General features: G+C 31.6%; 1 protein-coding gene across 1 annotated transcript; it reads left to right on the top strand.

The window, feature by feature from the left end:
• The first annotated feature begins 1,483 nt into the window (after positions 1-1,483).
• On the top strand, positions 1,484-16,726 carry LOC127739252 (actin-histidine N-methyltransferase-like). Its single transcript, XM_052250871.1, has 16 exons — positions 1,484-1,636; positions 2,596-2,729; positions 2,988-3,083; positions 4,794-4,939; positions 5,763-5,835; positions 6,554-6,660; positions 7,337-7,421; positions 8,035-8,099; positions 8,795-8,853; positions 9,109-9,223; positions 10,159-10,233; positions 12,130-12,229; positions 12,951-13,017; positions 13,528-13,613; positions 13,993-14,153; positions 15,549-16,726. Exons 2-16 carry the CDS (start codon positions 2,612-2,614, stop codon positions 15,735-15,737), a joined length of 1,542 nt encoding a protein of 513 aa, XP_052106831.1. The 5' UTR covers positions 1,484-1,636; positions 2,596-2,611; the 3' UTR covers positions 15,738-16,726.
• The last annotated feature ends 3,882 nt before the right edge of the window (positions 16,727-20,608 follow it).

The raw sequence follows: 20,608 nt of genomic DNA, 5'->3' as shown, positions 1-20,608 counted from the left end.
CAAAATGTTTTAAATAAACATTCACAAAAAGGAGGTATAGAGAACATTCGTTTAAAATCAGTGACCGTGTCATATTCAAGCAAGAGAAAAGGAATAAATGGTCAACTGCATATGAACTTGAACCGTATATCGTATACAAAATATCCGGATCAAGCATAGGAGCTCAACGAAAGTCAGACGGAAGAAAAGTGTTTCGTGACTCTTCACACTTCAAACTCGCAAATAACATTGACATTCCGAACTCAAATCATAAGTGGCAAGATAGAATTTTGATGCACACTAAACAGAATGGAGATAAACACATGGTTGCACAAGGATGAAGAAGAGAGATGCCAATCCGAACAAGAAGACCACCTGCTAGATTTAGAGACTGTGTAGTGTGATTTCAAATATAGACAGCTGTAAATATCAAATATGATATCATCAGTGAAATATGGACTGTAAAATTTAAACTTTAATTTTGAACATTAATTTATTCAACAGCACTTTATTTGAAATGATTGATCAAAACTTTTGAAGAAATGGAGAAATGTAATGACTTTAATTGCGCATAACGTAACGTTACACTTTGGTGTTCCTTATGTAACGTCACATCCTTGGTTACTTTATGTGTTCTTAAAATTGAGAATGGAAATGGGGAATGTGTCAAAGAGACAACAACCCGACCATAGAGCAGACAACAGCCGAAGGCCACCAATGGGTCTTCAATGCAGCGAGAGAAACTCCCGCACCCGGAGGCGTCCTTCAGCTGGCCCCTAAACAAATATAGGTAGATTTTAATATACAATGTACGTTCCACGTTATATTTGTTGTCTTATGAATGCCTAAGTTATTTCAGCAGTTGCCTCATATTATCATTGTTACACTGAAGTCCACTTATTTCGTTCATCAGATAGGTCCTTTCATTTCAATAAATGAACATACATTGTAATTACCAGAAAACCCAAATTGTATATTTTCTTATCTAAAGCCCTCTACTGTCCCTCCAGTTAATGCCAGAATATTTTCTGTTGATATTAACATTTGAGTATGTAGTGTACATTGTATATTCAACAATAATAGGTTGTTGTTTTCTAGTTACATGATGACTGATATAAATAAAATGAATTCACATTATTTTGTCAGTGATAAATCATGTATAGTACTAGCTTTCTCAGAAAATCTGTGTCCCTATTCGATCATAACTTGAAAAATATTGTAAACTAGCTTACACACCGTCTGTGTTCAATTTATTATACCTGTTTTGAAACGTGAATAATCTGTTTTACTGATAAATCTCTAGTGTTTCAAAATACCAAACGTAACTTTTCAGACTTGTTTTTGGCATGTCGTAGAAATATCAAGTCATTTTGTTTTTCAGTATTTTAAAAATTGTTTTTCATATTATTGAATTTTAAATGATTTTTTTTAATTATGTTAATACGCATTAAGTTTTATTTGTATTTAATATTTTTACACTTTAACGACATACGAGATATGGTGACGTAGAACACAGCGGAAGTTGGAATTAGTAAGATACCACTGTTGAAATTTAATATCACATTGTCAGCTGGTGGTAGAACTTATCAAAGCCTTTAACAATATTTATAGCATTTCACTTTTCCAATAGCTATTTTCAGTCTTAATTCATTCACTGGTAAGTCAGCTATTTGTACCGTCTCTGTCTTTTAGTTTTACTCAACACAGTCTTTAGTTTTAGATGGGGTATTGCCATTTATGGTAAATTTTAAGACTATAAAATTTGACTTTTAAAAAATGTGTAATATAGATCCAGACTTCGATAGCATTACCAGTGCTATTTGAGAGGGTACTATTTATTTTGATAGTAAGAGGAATTAGGCCCAAAAAAACTAGAAAATGTCTAATACATGTAATATGAAGACGCACAAATGATCTATATATCGTCAACAAGTAAAATCACAGTATATCTACTCTTAGGGCAAAAGAATCAATACATAAATTTGCTGTTCTGTTTACACTAACCTTATTTATACAACCAGGAAAACTCAATTTGCGACAGTAAAACCCACATATTACGTAGGCCTAGCTTCAAAACTCTGAAAATAACATGTTTTCTCGTAGTCAAATCCTAATTTACACATGTCCAAACATCCTCTATTTCATGCCTGCACAATGGTACATTGAACATTTGTATTTTCTAATATTTTGACAACATTTTCACTCGATTTTGGTCAATCTTATTACAAAAGTCAATTATGAATCTTGAAAAAAAGATTTGTAGTCCACTCAAACAACTCAAAACATTATTTTTTGAAGAAAAAATTGGAAAGACAATAAAATCTTTTAGATTCTGCTTTAAACTAGGCAATATGGTCAGTTGGAAGGATGGCCTTTACAATACATATGAACCGACAATAGAATATCAATAAACTGAAAGTGATTCCATCCATATATTTACAAGAAAAGTATAAACATTACAAAATAATTAAATAATGAATAATGGTTTATTATGTGGTTTTTTTTTATGTCCCCGCCGTAGCGGAGGGGGCATTAAGTTTTACCCTTGTTTTTTTTAATTTATTTGATTCAAATAAGTTTACTGTTATTTTGATTGTATGAACATTCTTTGTTCAGAAAGGTGAGAATAATAATGGGAAAGAAAAGTAAAAAGAATAAAGAAAAGCCAGCTGCAGCTTCTCCTGAACATAAGGAATTATCAAAAGGTGAAAAGAAAGAAGTCTTGGATACAGTCAATCAACTATTAGAAGGTAAATATTCAGTAACATGTACAAATGATGTATATCTATATCTAATAGGGCAATTGTTTTTGGCCAACCTCAAAGCAATGAAACATGTTCACAACACACAATACTTTAAACTACTTGGAAACATAAAACCAGGGGGTGATATCAGGTGATCTAGGAAGGTTGAAAGTGATAGAAATTTTTCATCCATTCTGAAACTAAAACTATTAGATATTTGCATTATAATCAGCAAGCTTTTCATAAATATCGCATGTATTTCAGTTTGTTCCAATCCTGTGAATGCAGCTGGTCCAAAAGAGTTGGAGGAGTATATGAAGATCAAGGCTCTAGTTGATAAACTGATAAATTTACAGTCAGGTTAGTTTAAATCTTTTCTCTCATTGGTTATAAAATGTTCAACTTTACAGTCAGGTTAGTTTAAATCTCTTCTCTCATTGGTTATAAAATGTTCAACTTTACAGTCAGGTTAGTTTAAATCTCTTCTCTCATTGGTTATAAAATGTTCAACTTTACAGTCAGGTTAGTTTAAATCTCTTCTCTCATTGGTTATGAAATGCTCAACCTTACAGTCAGGTTAGTTTAATTAAATATCTTCTCTCATTGGTTATAAAATGCCCAATCATGTGGTCAACACTAATTTGAACTACATGTTGGTTTAATTGTCTGGTGCAGTTAGCCAGTAATTTGAGATGCAGTGATTTTTATCTAGTTCATTATGATGTCATATTATAACTAGATTCGTTGATACACTGTACATATAAAAGGGCATGTTAAATTATTGTTATGGTACCAATAGGTCTTGCTGATAATAACATGCTTATCAAGAATCCTTGTAATTTGTCATTTCAAATTTTTATTCAAATATTCCTGTCCAGAGCCAGAAGCCTGTATTCTAGAGACTTTCAGTGGTTGCTGTCTTTTATAACTCTTTCTTTTATTTTTTTAAAATATATATATATATATATATATATCAGGCTGTTAATTTTCTATAGAAAAAAACTATGCCAGCATGTCACTATAAACTCTGTCCCTTTATATCTTATTTGGTTCATTTATATGTTTTTGAGTTTAGTGCGACATCCATTTTCTCTGAACCAGTATACATTTTTTTTAGGGCCAGCTAAAGCCAGCCTCAGGGTGCAGTATTTTCTTGCTGTGTAGAAGCCCCATTGTGGCCTTGACCTGTTTTCTGCTCTTTGGTCGAGTTGTTGTCTCTTTGACACATTCCCCATTTCCATTCTCAATTTTATGATTCAGACAATGAGGACCATACAAGAACCTATAATTATAATAGGTTTATGAACAGGGGCAATTTGTAAAAACAAATATACAGACTTTATTTCTACATGAAGGACAGTATTAGAAATCAAGACTTTTTAACTCAATTGCTCATGATAGTGGAATTCAAATAAAAGTCATATTGAGCAAGTGGAAAGTATTTATATTGTTATATAAACAACACCTGTGACAATTAGGTAAATGACACATTTTAATCATTTTTAAAATGGTTACCACACTGTATCTACTACACAGATTATTATGATAAAAAAAAGTTATAAATTAGACAATTCTTCTATATTAATTGTTTATGTGTTTCTACAAGCAAACGTAAATGTAGAGGTTTAATTTTACTTAATATAAATCAAATAACTTTAAATCTACATGTACATGTATTAACTGGCAATAACTGTTCACTTTGTTCAGACCAAATGTTTTTTTTCTGACCGATTTTCAACACTTGATTTGCAAAACATGCACTACTGTAGTGTTTCAAAGTCATTTATAAAGATTTGTAAAGGACCACTAGTAGCGCATGAACTTTTTACCCTTACATAGTTCCTGACATGACCTTTAAGATTTGTTAGTATTTCTCAGTCTTTAATTTTCTGTGAAGTCACTAGTGGTATGTGGACAATCATTTGTCTTTTTCTTTTGAGCATGGTTTTGTCCATGTTGTCTGTCTTTTTTCAACTTATTGTTTTGTAATAGCAGTGACTAACATGGCTCGACACATATATATAATATTTATCCAGTCATGAAGTATTGAGAGTCATATTTTATTTCTAGTTCTAGGTACTCCTGCAGTAGACAGAGAGAAGAACTTCCCAGGCTTTACAGAATGGTTACATAGTAATGGGGTAGAAACAAGTGTGGTAGAGATAAAGAACTTCCCTGGATGTGGATATGGCTTGCAAGCCACCAAAGATCTCAAAGTTAGTGCTAAATTGATTAACAATATGACTTACAAGCCACCAAAGATCTCAAAGTTAGTGCTTAATTGATTAGCAGATAATTATTAATAGATAGCTTTTATAACTTTTTATTAACACAATACAAAAATAAGGAGATGTGGTATGATTGCCAATGATACAACTATCCAAAATTCAAATGAAGTGGATGTAAGCAATTATAGGCAACCGTACAGCCTTCAGCATTGAGAAGAAAAACCCATACAGTAGTCAGTGTTCTCCCCAGGGCCATAAAGCACCATGGTACCCTGGTGCTATATTTTCTACCCTGGTGCTATCTTGGATGATTTTATAATAGAATGTGTAGGGGCCATGGTGCTATATTTTTGGAAAACCAGTGCTATGTTAATTTCCGTGGTGCTATTTGAAAATTCTAGGGAGAACACATACAGAATTACTGTATAGTCGGCTATAATTTTTTTTAGCAAGGATGATAATCTTATTAACAAAAATACAATGTATGATAGATGTATATATTGGTCACCCTCAGGACCAGATAAAACTGACCTCACAAGTTGGACCACATTTGTATTGAGGTTCAAAATGCATATTTATTACTACAGCAACACAAGACAGGTTTTCTTTTAACAGAGATGACCTTTATAGCAGGTTTGACAATAGCTCTAAGGCAAATTTGCTCTTTTCAGGAAACCTATAAAAAAAATCTGAAACTTGAAGATGGCTTCCATTAAATGAGTTTTCTCAGTTACATTAGGATTACACACTTTCTTTAGATTTTTAGGAGCAATACATGTGTATATATATTAACAATATATTCTTTCTGCAGGAGGCTGATCCATTTTTAACCATACCTAGAAAAGTCATGATGACAACACAAACAGCCAGGGATTCAGTATTGGGTAATATATAAAATTTAGGGCTGTTCCATTAAAGCATTGTACCCAGGAAGGCACTTTGAAAATGGGGTTACCTCCTTCTGTAGATGCAAATTTATAATATCTCTTACACTTTCACTGTCCAAAAACACCAACTCTCAGTTGACATCTTTAAGTGCCTTCCCTGGGTCCTATGTATGTTTTTATGGAAAAGCCTTTAATATTTAATGATGGATTAAGATATCATGAATGTAAAAGATTTTTAAATGTTGAAACAGGGTATATGTCAACAATAGAGCAAATCCCAAATACAAATATAAGGCAACAAGTTTTAAAAAAAAAACTGAAAACATCTGCACCAAATATGGTTGTGAGGGATATTGTAATCCAATTATGTGATCAGCAGACAGCAAATATTTTAATCATGATACATGTAGATCTGCTTCACATTTCATCATCACATTTCATCATAGAAATTTAAAAACTAAAACAATGGTTAAATAAAAATGTCATTAACAGTGCATGTCAGCTCATTTTTGAGGAAATAAAAATATTTTAATTATAAATAAGTTAATGGAAAGAGAAATCATAAACGATGAAACAATCTGCATATTTTTTTTAATATTGACAATCATATTTTATATTTTTATTACTGAGTGTTTACAATATTCAAATGTTTATGTGTATTACGTAAATCATTATAACCCATTTTAGACCACAGTTTATGCATTTTTTTTTGTAGGGCCATTAATAGGACAAGATAAAATGTTACAAGCCATGCCCAGTATACTACTAGCACTACACCTGCTCTGTGAGAAGAAGATACCTGAATCATTCTGGAAACCTTATGTTGATATCCTTTTATATATTTTTCACTTAGCTGAAACTGACTTACAAATGGTCAATTATTCATATAAAGCATTATATCGTTTTGTTATTTCAAGAATCTTTCTCAAACATATACACTCAATGATGTCTGGTAATATTTTGGAAGCTACATAATTAACAAAGCCGTTTTCTACTCTTAATGGACTTTTTCATTAAAATACAATGACTTACCTCCCCTTTCCCATGCTACAAAAATGTAACTTTAGGCTTCAGCTACAATTTATATAAAATAAAAACTAGTAGGATTTTTTTTTTAACTCTTGTGGAAAATAAACAAAATACATTGTCATTGTATAGCATTTATAATACCTATTCCAAGGCTTATGATGGACACCAGTGACAGAATTTCAACAGTGTAATTAAATTGAAATTGTTCACCTAATTTGCTTGGATATGTTGACCTAATTCTTTTTATGTTGTTGTTAAGTGTGGAGTTTATCAGCTTAACCAAGAACACTCAAGTTTAAAACCATAGTAGCCCTGATTCTCAGTTTTTGGAAAAACCCTTTGGTCCTTACACTCCAAGGTCCACCCTTTGGTCCTTACACTTCAAAGTCCCAATACAAGTTGTTACTACCAACTTGAGACATAATGCATAGAGTGACAAATGGCTATATATTTATAACCTTAACTTATGATAGATGTATTACCAGATTCATATTGTACACCACTCTACTTTACAGAGGATGAAATCAAACTTTTGAAAGGCTCTCCTGTACAAAGTAAGTTATCTCCCTTGGAATAAGTAGGTTTATCCCCATTGGTGCAAAGGTCCAGTTATCAGAAGCCTTGTTTTGTTTTAAGAATCTGGCGTACATTTTGTTGAGGGATCATTCTGAAAATTTCTTTAAGCATTGATATGATGTAGCAGTCTTTGAGGCAACAATACATTATTTCATCTGTTTTTTATAAAACTAGATATGTTTCCATGGTGACTTGAAGTAAAGGAGAAAGTGTAGATAGAACAAGAAGATGGATATAAAGTAATATTCCTCAAAAAATGATTCCACTGTATACAATAAAGAAAGAGAAAAATTTGGTAAAAATTCTTACATACCTTTTAAAGAAATGCCTGATGTTTTTATTATAGACATGCCAAATATGCAATTACCATTTTGCGTTGCTTTGTATGCATGTAACCAATTTAAAGCATCTACGTTCTGTAAACCAAGTTTCTGAATCCATACCTGCAAACTGGATCAACATAAATAATTATTTATATTTCAGATCAGGGTTGTTATTGTACAAATTTTGAAATGTACAGACACTTATTCTCATGCTTAAAACAATAATAAATTCAGTATAATGATGTTTTATTATACATATCTTTTCTAGGTGATTGTTATAATCAGTTAAAAAACATAGCAAGACAGTATGCCTACTTTTACAGATTATTTCAGGTAACTAACTGCAGCTTCTTTGAATATGTTATTTAGTCATCTTTACAGTTAATCTGTGTTGACTCACATCTTGAATTGCAATTTTTGGCTGTTCCAAAGATATGATGTTTATAACGGTTTGTGGGTGAAGGATGCAGCTACAAACCATGACATATAATGTACTTGCCTCCTCCTGGTTTGATAACAGAACTTTTCATTAAAAAAGTGGGGGTATACTGTTTTACCTCTGACTTTCCATCCGTCAGTCCGTCCGTCTCATGAATATTTTTCGTCGCATCTTTCTCAGGAACTACTTTACAAGGATTTCTGTAATTTGCTTTCAGGGTTTATATGAGTCAGCTATACCGTGTGATGCGATTTCAGATTCATCACTCAACAAATTCCTGTTTACCTTATACTTTTAGCGAGACGGGGGTATCATTAGTGGGCAGTAGCTCACAGATTCACTTGTTTTATCTGACTTCCTATTTAAATTTTAAAAGAAAACATGAAAATCACCATTATTATGTAATGTTGAGCTTCAATTGACAAAAGTATAAAGATACTGTTTTAACAGTTCCAACTTCCAGTAAAGAATAATTATTTCTGTAATTAGTCAAGGAGATTCCAAGACATTTTAGAATATTTAATATTTCTAGGCAAGCAACATTGCTTGTTACACTTTAAATTACTTTAATTGTTTTGGATTCTTTTAGAATTTGCCAACAACATCAAAGCTGCCAATAAAAGACTGCTTTACTTTTGATGATTACAGGTGAGACATAGTTGTAATAATACTTTTGTCCAGTTTTTATGGGATTTAAAAAAACAAAATGTTATTAATGCAAGCTTATAGCTCTTAGTTTTTTGTATGTATTTCATTTATTTATATTTACAAAGGGGAGATAACTGTTTTGTTATAAATTTTAGATTTGAGTTTGTGTTCATGGAGTTAAAAAAATTATCAATTATGACACAATCTTGGTGTAATTTATTTATGATTTCAAACACTTCTTCAATATTTTTTCAGATGGGCAGTTTCTACAGTTATGACCAGACAAAATCAGATCCCTACACCAGATGGCAGTAAGATCACATTTGGTCTGATACCAATGTGGGATATGTGTAATCACTGTAATGGAACAGTAAGTTTGTCAGGAATTATTGTTTTACTGAAAGTTCATTTATTCAAATAGCTAAACCCTAACACTTCCAGAGTAATGTAAACATATTTTTTAGTTTGATAATGAGATTCCTTCACTGATTGTAGCAACCTAATGCTTTCTGTAAAATTTAAAGGGGGTGATTATGAACTTATGAAGCAGTTCTGATAAAATTTGATGGATGTTGCTTGCTTTGAAAAAAAAAAACCTGCATGGAAAATTGAAACAGCATCCAGATAAAAAATGAAGATCTCAGTACAAAATGTATTTTGGTTTAGTATGTTAATAAGCCATGCACACTGTACAGTAATATCTTAACTCTCCAGAAAAAGTATAACCTGAGAGACAAACCAACTGAGATAATCAAAGATAATGTTAGCACAACATCCTTAAATTAAATGAACAGTCATCAACGATAAAGAGATGATGACAACCTCTATGCTGACAACCTCTATGCTGACAACCTCTATGCTGACAACCTCTATGATGACAACCACTAAGATGTACATATATGGATTTCACAGTAGGGATGGGGCATAACCTTGGGACATGGCTAAATAGTTTAAACAATTTAATAGAGATTACAACTTTCTTATGTTCCAGTTATGGGACAGGTACAGGTACATGAATATTGATTGGATTAAACCAGCTCAATGCATAGATAATTTTATGTCTACTCTGCATAGTAGGTTATGTAGGATTTTGAGGGCAAAAATTTCAGCTCAGATGCTGTAAATCCCTCTAATAATCTATGTGACAGACAAACAAGAAAAAAAAATTGTTGTTTTGGGGATAGATTTTAAAAGGCCACCTCAGAAATTTTCTTTTGCATGGGACTACACTGTTTCTCAATAATATTTTGTTATTATTTTATTTTATTAGATAAATGAAACACTGTTTTAACAATCAATTTTCAGATAACAACAGATTACAACTTAGAATCAGACTGCAGTGACTGTTTTGCTTTGAAGGAATTTAAACAAGGTGAACAGGTGAGCAAACTTACTATTTAGGAAGAAAGATGGGATGTCGGGTGGATATACATCAGACAATATTATCTGGATAATTTTTAAACACTATCACATCTATTTACATGCAATGAAAGTGTGTTGTAGGCTTGTTGTTTCACTGATATATCATCTCGCACATGGGTATTATCTGAGGGGCCTTGGTGGCTGAGTTGTCTCAGTTGTTCATATACAGTTATCACTAGCCTGTCAACTCTTAAGGTTGTGAGTTCAAAAGAAAAAGTTTGTTTTTTCGAACCTGTTCTTAATTCACAAGGGTTGCTAGTTTTCCTGCAAAAGGTCGTTGGTTCTCTTAGGGTATTATGGTGTCCGCCACAAATAAAATCTGGATGTCATGATATTGCTAAGTGTGCTGAAAATGGCTTTAAACACGAACAAACAAACATCTTACATGTTTTTATCCTATACATATATCCCTTTTATTGCTGTTCTTTTTCAAGAGTATTTCTTAAAGATCTTCAATGAACAACTAATACCATTACAATGCTAGAGTAACATGTCTTCTGTCATGGCAGTCAACATATTGATAATTACTATGATAAATTATTTACCTTGCTTGTTATTATCTCTGTACCCTTGCAGGTGGGGAAATATGATTTGGCTTTTAAAAAATATTCAAGTGCTAACAACATTATGGAATAAATGTATGAAAATGCTACTTTACTTGGTGATGACATAATTTTGATTTTGAAATGATATTATACAGGATTATTTTAGATCAACTTTCTTGATTTTTGATGGAAATTTTGTTCTCTACTTTCCTGGGACAACTATGTTAAATATGATAAAAACGTTATTTGTGAAATATACAAGCATGTGATGATCATGTGTTCTTATGTTGGGAAAAAATATTTGGAGGGTCCAACCAATATCTGGAAACTTGGCATCTATGAAATACTGTAAATTCACAAATTACTGTGTGCATTTATTATTGCTATTTTTGAAGTATGTACAAAAATGCGAGATTAATTATTGCGATTTCAGGAAAATGTCCATTAAGATATATGGATCAGATATCAGAATGCGAGTTCTTATTATTGCGATACTCGCCCAATAGCATTATTCACAATAATTTCTGAATTTACAGTATTGAACATTTTACCATTTATAGATCACCCTTTCTGGTAGGGTTCATGTTGCTCAGATATTGTTTTCTGTTTTGTTTTGTAGACTGTTATTTGTCTTTTCTTGTTTTTTTCTTGTTTTTTTTTTCGTTTTCTGACATGGCTTTGTCATTTTATTTTTTGACTTATAAGTTTGAATATCCCTTTGGTATCTCCCCCTCTCTAGTTACAATTTATAAAGTGTACATTATGAACTTCCATTATGCATGGTTCTTAAAGTATTTCATTTGTAAATTTGTAATATCATCCTATATTCATTACAATTTACTACATAATTGGAGACATAGTGTACTTGTTTATGTCATACAGTGTAGTGCATCTATTGATGACATGGTGTACTTATTGATTATATAGTGTACTTATTGATTATATAGTGTACTTATTGATAATAAAAGTAAAATAACAAAAATACCAAACTCCAAGGAAAAATAAAAATGAAAAGTTCGTTATCAAATGACAAAATCAAAAGCTCAAACACATCAAACGAATGGAAAAAAACAACTATCATAGTCCTGACTTGGTACAGGCATTTCCTTATGTATAAAACCTGGTTTTATAGCTAGCTAAACCTCTCACTTGTATGACAGTGTATTGTCGCTATTGTGTACTTATTGATGTCAATAAACATAGTTCAGTGTGAAGGAGTTTCTGACTTGTTCCTATAATGAAGCACATTTTCATATGGACTGAATTTTGTGTTATTAGAATAACTATGTATACCTCTTGTGGTTTCCAGATCAGTATATTTTATGGGGCCAGATCAAATGCTGAGTTACTAGTACATAATGGATTTGTTTACCCAGAGAATGATATGGATAGAACAGCTATTAAATTAGGTATATTTTATGGGATAACAAAGTTGAATAGTTGTAATTTAGTGTTAAATAATATACATGATATATGAACTTATATGATAATTATGAAGGGTTAACATACACTGTTAAAAGTTTTGTGTTTGACAATGACAGCTTCCAAAGTTTTTTAACAACAAAAATGAAATTTAGTATCAAAGAAAATGTAATGTTCTTCTATCCATGAAAATTGGCAGCACGAAAATAACTGAATCCACAGTATATGTTTTTTTTTATATTTCATATGAAAAATCCAGAGACATCTTTTTCCCCCGACAAAAATTCTGATTTATCCAATGCTTATTTTTATATTTACAACAGGGTTTGTTACTCATGCTGTGTGGATGCAGTAGAATGTGTCCCCGTACCTGTAGTGTATGCCCTTATATTTTACAGTTAGGGTTTTTTGCTTGTGAGAGAGCTGTCTACATATTCCATTATATTAATGTTCTGCTCAATGTTGAAGGTCATACAGTGACCTATAGTTGTTATCTTCTATGTTATTTGGTCTCTGGTGGAGAGTTGTCTCATTGGCAATTATACCACATCTTCTTATTTTTATATTTACACTTATCCTTATGTAACCATAATTTTGTAATCTTCTAATGTTGTAGAAATACTTAATTTATGAAAATGTTATTATTGTGAATTCAGCAGCTTACCTCTTTAAAATTTATGATTAAATCAAGTAAGGATTTTTTTTCAGGAATTAGTAAAAGTGATAGCCTTATTGACAAAAAAACCAAATTATTAACAGCTCTTGGTTTAGCTCCGTAAGTAAAGATTAAGATGTTTATAGTTAACCCAAAATGAAGAATATACTTTACTTTATTAAACAGATTATAATGACAGTTACATTTTTATATAAGGGGGAGTGGTTTCATGAATATAGGAAGTACATATGTTCAATTGCCTAGAGAGGAGCAAACATAAAGTACCCCAGAAAAGCACTTTTCAAAACTACTATTAATTGTACTCATGAAGAAACATGTCAAGTTGAACAGGGTTTATAGGTTGCTTTCATGCTTCATTATGACTCCACTTAAAACAGGATATGGTTTAAGTAAGTCATGAAAATAAGGATATAGTTTATAAATTCATGACACAAAATCAAAACACACACAAGAAAAGAAACCAAAAGTAAAGGAACAGAGCTTTTATTGCTGTTCTTCATCTCAGGGTAGCTTTCACCTCACTATAAGCTCAAGACAGCATACAGTAAGTAAACACTGTATATGCTGACAAAGGAATAACATTGTTATATGTATTTTTGTATTTTTTAGGTCCAGAATGTTCTTTATTTACTCAGGGGAAATCCCTGTAGATCCACACCTTGTATCTTTTCTTAGAGTATTTAATATGACGGAAGGTAAGTTTTACATATCTATATAGGGGAATTCGATCCATAATGCTGTATTCGTTCGTAATAAGTTATTTCAATATTGTTCTGATCTTGTATTTTTTAGTTTGATAATACAGTATTAGATTTTGAGCATTAAAAATACAAGCATTGGATTTTGGGCATTAAAAATACTGCATTAGATTTTGAGCATATCTACGTATTGTGAGGTAAGGGAAATTAAGAAAAGCAATTTAAGAAAGATATATGTCCTGAAGATTTCAAACTATTTTTGTTTTCAACAGCACAGACATTTTGAAAATGTAAAGTAACTATAGAATTTAATATATTTTTTCCATAAAATGTCTAAAGGGTGTTGCTGACTTTATTGTAATTGACTTTATTGTAGATGAAATCTCCTGTTATGACTGTGAGAACATGACAGAAGAAGACCTAGAAAAGATGGGTGATGTCAACACACCAATTAATGTGGAGAATGAAGAAAAATTGTGGAAATTTTTAGAAACAAGACTGGCATTGTTACTGAGGGCTTATGATACCACAGCGGAGGTATGATAGTGTTATTATTTTTTAACTTTTTTTTATTATACGCCCGTCAAATTTTTGACGGGACGTATTATGGTATACAAATGTCCGGGGTCCGTCCGTCTGTCTGTCTGGCGTTAACATGTCGCACCGTAACTTGAGAATGACTTATCCAAATTTCATGAAACTTAACATAGTTGTTTCTTATGATGGTCAAACGATCTGTATACTTTTTGGTGAAAATAAGATTAAAACTTTTTGAGTTACGGGACTTAGTAACTAAAACAGGTGTGTGTTTTTGTTCACATGTCGCGCCGTATCTCAAAAACAGTTAATGATTATTGCTTAAAACTTTACACACTTCTCAGTTATATTAATCTTAAGATCTGTATACTTTTTGGTGATGATTCAAAATTTTATTTTAGAGATATTGAGTATTTTGTTAAAAAAGGGGGAGGGGTTTTTCACATGTCGCGCCGTATCTCAAAAACAGTTTATGATTATTGCTTAAAACTTTACACACTTCTTAGTTATATTAACCTTAAGATCTGTATACTTTTTGGTGATGATTCAAAATTTTATTTTTGAGTTATTGAGTATTTTGTAAAAAAAGGGGGAGGGGTTTTTCACATGTCGCGCCGTATCTCAAAAACGATTTATGATTATTGCTTAAAATTTTACACACTTCTTAGTTATATTAATCTAAAGATCTGTATACTTTTTGGTTTTGATACAAGATCTTATTTTTGAGATATTGATTTTTTTTTTTTTAAAAGGGGGGGTTTTCACATGTCGCGCCATATCTCAAAAACGATTTATGATTATTGCTTAAAATTTTACACACTTCTTAGTTATATTAATCTAAAGATCTGTATACTTTTTGGTTTTGATTCAAAATTTTATTTTAGAGATATTGAGTTTTTTGTAAAAAAAAAAGGGGGGTTTTTGCATGTCACGCCGTATGTCAGAAACTATTTATGCTTATTGCATAAAAATTCACACACAAGACGACGGGCGTATCATGCGCTCATGGCGCAGCTGTTTATTACAGAATAGAATCATGTTAATGAACTTTCTTTCATTATTGACTAAATGTTTGCTGAAATACTAGGATATTCTTAATTCATCTGAAAACTTCAGGAAAAGAACATATTTTGTATAACTGATCTGTGATATCATGTTGATGTCCAACATTACAGATTTTTATCTCTATTATTACAAGACCTGTCATTATGGTGCAGCCTCTCTTGTTTACTGAAACCTGAGGGAATCCAGGGGCAAATTGGACCTATTTTCTATGATTGAGGGTAAAATTATTTTCCATGACAAATTGTGAAGCGATATAAATGAAACAGTATCATATTGTTTCTTACACATCTTTCTTTATTCTGTGTCTTATATATTCTGTTTTTATTACAGGAGGATACCAATCTGTTAATGGAATCTGGTATACCAGACAATAAACTATTTATAATACAGTTAAGGAGATGTGAGAAAATTATTCTGCAGAACGCTGTTAAATTTGCTACTGAGAAAAAATGTGACATTATTCAAAATTCAAAGGACAACATAGAGACTGAATCTAAAGAGGAAAATGTGGGAACTTAAGTTTCGTTATAAAATGTGTATTTTATTTTAAAATAAATCTAATATAGCAAGATAAGCAGCTACAAATATACAAACACTGGGAAGTGGTTAAATTAGTTGTTACTTATTTCATTGTTTGTGGAAAATTAATTGAAAAATCAGTTTGATAGAGAATATGCATTTCAATGGGTTAAAAAATTTGCAGTTTTGAATGACCACGAAGTCTGAGAAAATTTGTATCACAAAAATTACCTGTAAACTACTTTCAGGGTACAGTGAAACCATCTTAATGGAACACTTGGGTGAGGACATGCTATAAATATTATCAAGAGATTGTGATTATGTTTACCAAGTGGACTCATCTAAGGCAGTTCTTTATTAGTTGGCACAAAAATCTTGATAAAAACAATTATGTACAAATTATGGTTTCAGTAGTTTTAAAAAATATAGTATATCAGAATGTGAATGAAAAAACATGTACACTTCACTAGAAAATTTGTTAGATCTTCTTCCAAAAACAAAATGTCTTTTTAAATCTCTTATCAGATATCTATGCCAATTTATTTTTGGTTTTGTTCATATTTAGTTTTGTTAATCCATTTTTTCCAAAATCAAAAACTTTTATGTTAAAGAAACTTGTTAGTTCATACAAGTACAAATGTAATTTCATATCGATTTGATAAAACTATTTAGAAGTTTAACAAAAAGTCTTTCAACAGTTGATTCCATGCATGACTTCAAATAAACTATCTCCTGAATCAAAACTTTTGTGTGCAATTTTTTTTTTTATGTTTGTATTCAAAAACAACAAAAATGTTCAACAAACGGTGAATTTTGCTTTGATTAGTTTCAGGAAGAATTTAGGAATCGGAGTTTATTCCACAAATCATGAATTGTAACCATGAATAAAAGTGTTATTAAAGTATTTCATTACTGTGGCAAGATGGATTGTTATCATGATTGTGCAATAATTTTTATGAAGGAATTGTATAATAAAACCTTTGCTTCAATATGTGTGTTTAGTTTTATTATTCTACACTTAAAGTCATAGTGATAAATAGAGAATATCATATGGCTTTTTCAATATCACACCCGTATCAACCCGAGACACCAATATAATCCCAAGAGCTCTGCTCGAGGGATTATATTGGTTGAAGGTTGATACGGTGTGTGATATTGAAAAGGCCATATCATATACACTTTATTATATACATATACCTCACGTAGATGTTTTTTATGTGACATGACGTCATACAGGTAAGGAGGTTTGAAATGACGTCATACGGATTATAGGTTTGACATGACGTCATACAGATTAGGGGTTTGATAAAGCCTTTGCAACAGTGACTGCAATCAATGACGTGACGTCATACAGATTAAAGGTGTGATAAAGCCTTTGCAACCGTGCTGATATTGATATCATCACGGGTGGCTGATACAGCACGTTTGTCAATGATTGTATTAAACATACAATTTATCTGTATTTACCACTAAGTATATAATAAATCATTTTATTGTCCCATTTGCCTATATCACCCTGCGTAGTCGTAATCCTCGTATCAAGACATTGAGACATGAGCAGACATTATCAACCATGTAACAATGTCTGAGCAGAAGTTATCAGTGAAGTCACAATGTCTGAGTAGAAGTTATCAGTGAAGTCACAATGTGTGAGTAGAAGTTATCAGTGAAGTCACAATGTGTGAGAAGATATCAAGCTTACTTTTGTCAAGCGTAAAACTGTTTAAAAGAGGTGGAAAAGAATAGTGAGTAATAGAAAGTTAAACAGATTATCGGGTTTTCTACTCAGAGATCTTAAATATCAGCCGCTCTACACAATGTGAAGCTTTTTTGCTTGTTCTCTGTGCTCCCTCAACAAAACAGTTCACATTGTGGCTCGTGGCTGTTATTTTACTTTATTGGCAATTTGTACATTTTCCCTTTGATCTTACTGCCTAATATTTTTAAGATCATGGACAGGACTTGATACTCGAAAATATTAAGCAATGACGTCATGTATCAGTGCAGCAACGTCACATGTTCAAGTCCATCCGCATCAATTTATCAATGAAATGCTTCCCAACATTTTGTACGCGTAAAAGTAGTTTTTCTTATTATTTCATTTTACTTCATAATCTCAACTAAAAAAATATACAGTTAAGACAAATTGCTGATAAAAAAAATAATGGAATTTTAATTTTTGATACTGACTTCATCAGCTCAAATATCAGCTCGCCCTACCGGGCTAGCTTGATATTCTTGCTGATAAAATCAGTATCAACAAAAAAAATGCCATTATTCTATATATATCATTGGGTAAAAAACCTGATAATCTATACCTATGTTTAAACAAGGAACCGACTTTGTCTAGATGCTTGTTGTTTTAACTGACAATATATTTCTTATGGGTGGTAAACATGTTTTTTCAACAGAAAATCGGCCTGCATCAGGTAATTAACTGTTCTCCTCTGGCCATAACTAAAGCTATTATTCAGACTAACTAGTCTTTGCTCTTACTCCTAAATGTTTTATGCTACCCCACTACAACATACCTACCTTGCAGTTGTATTCTTAAAGACATTTAAATTTTGTTTAAGCTAGATAGATTGTCTTTTTCTGAGCATCCCTTCTGGGCATGTTTCAAACATACTTTTTTGTTTTTAAAATATTTTACCAAGTATCGTTCATTATACAACAAAAATAACTAAAATTTAAATTTAAAGATTAAACTATCAAACAATTAGGTGTCGTAAAGTATATTTAAAATTTTCAGAAAAAAATCCTTTTATACATGTACTGAATTTTATAGGACTATTTGAGTTTTTTTTTTTTTTTCAAGAAAACAAGGCCTGTGACCCCCTGTTTTTATTTGATATTTCAGAAGTATTAATAAAAAGCAATTATCTCATTGAATTTTAGCCAATTCTGTCGTTTAATGTTTCCTTTATTAAGGAAACATCAAGTTTCCCCTATATAACCAATATAAAAACAAGGTTTATTACCCCCAGTTTTTATATTGATATTTGAGAGAACATTGATTTAGAAGTTTAAGAAAAATCTATTATTGAACATTTAGACACCTCAGCTACATTAAATTAGAAATTGTAATTGTTTTTAAAATATTTTGAAACCAAGCAAACGTCAATGGATCATGACTGAGGTGGAAAAGTGGACAGGGTAAAAAAATCTCCACGAAAATGAGACAAATTTTATTGACTTAAAATTGACTTACAATTAGTGGTTCTTAAACTAACCTTATCACAAAAAATCATTGACTTGTCATTATGATTTCCCTTAAACTGATACAAACTTTACATAATAACTTAGAAAAAGGTCCATGACCAACTTTTTCAATCAATTATTATGGAGAAGCTTCCTGGTAAAAGTCATCCAAAAATGAAAATGAGGTCAAGGAAAAATGAAATTCTAGTTGGAAACTCTGAGAGCACATGGCATCTCCAAACATAAATGGTTATTTGCTACTTCTACAATAAAAAATAAAGCTATTTATGATAAAATTAACCCCAATGTCATACTTAGAGGAAACAGCAAAACTAACAATGATACCCCAGATCCAGGTATTAGTCTTAATATACTTAAATATTGGGGGCCTCGGTGGCCGAGTGGTCTAAGTAGTTATTACTGTAATCACTAGCCAGTCAACACTGAGATTGTGAGTTCGAACCCCGCTCGTGCGGGTGTACTCGACTCCAATCTTAATTGACTAGGATTGTCAGTTTTCCTATCGAAGGTCGGTGGTTTTCTCCGGGCACTCCGGCTGCCTCCACCAATAAAAACTGACCGCCACGAAATAGCACAAAAGCGGTGCTTAAAAGTGGCGTTAAAACACCAAAAATCAAATCAAATCTTAAATATTGACTTGTCCTTACAGACAGCCATTCATAACTTAATCACCACCATAAATATCCTAGAAGGCTTTCAAAAGTTCTTAGTTTAACATGACTTTGTACATTTCATTTGAATTGGAGATGTAAAGTTGAACATTTTTGTGATATTGACCTTGCAAACAGATATTCTAATATAAAAATAAGAAGACCAAACTTATTTACCTCACAATAACAACAACAATAATACAAAAAAGTAAAATAACGAAAATATCGAACTCCAAGGAAAATTCAAATCAGAAAGTCCATTATCAAATGGCAAAATTAAAAGCTCAAACACATCAAACGATTGGAAAACAACTGTCATTTTCCTGACTTGGTACATTTCCCTATGTAGAAAATGGTGGATAAAACCTGGTTTTATAGCTAGCTAAACCTCTCACTTGTATGACAGTCGTAAAAAAATTCCATCATATTGACAACAATGTGTGAACAAAACAAACAGACATAATAGGTAAAAATGTCAAAATTAGGGGTACAGTATCATTAATATTCTCAAAGGCATTCAAAACATCTGAACAGGACGCTTCTTGCACAGATAGGCTGAGATTTCGATATATCCCTTGCACTTGGTGACAACAGGTTTTGAATATTTTGATTTTAATAAGATGTGAGTACTAACAAAAGTCAAAGATCTGTTAGACTGCAGACAATCTAAGCCTCTTTCATCGTGTAATGCAATTGTAATAACAAAAACACTTACCCTATACACTAGTATATTGTTTTATCCTAAATTTAAAAGAAGACTGAAAGAATTAGTCCAACTTTATTTCATAAAGAAATTACCAACGCTGAACCAATATCTTCTTTTGGGAAGGACAGATCATACATAGTAAAAACCAACTGATTCAAACAAAATGCTTTCTGAAACTGTGATGCTTGGATTTTTTTTTATTGATACCATATCTGTTTCATTCATTATGTCCACATATATGTCTCTGCCTTTCTGTCGAATTGTTTCCTTACTCGTACAATTTGTACAGAAAA

This window comes from Mytilus californianus, unplaced genomic scaffold (genome assembly GCF_021869535.1).
Source record: "Mytilus californianus isolate M0D057914Y unplaced genomic scaffold, xbMytCali1.0.p SCAF_4, whole genome shotgun sequence".
Taxonomy (NCBI): domain Eukaryota; kingdom Metazoa; phylum Mollusca; class Bivalvia; order Mytilida; family Mytilidae; genus Mytilus; species Mytilus californianus.
This window is presented reverse-complemented; position numbering and strand designations above follow the sequence as displayed.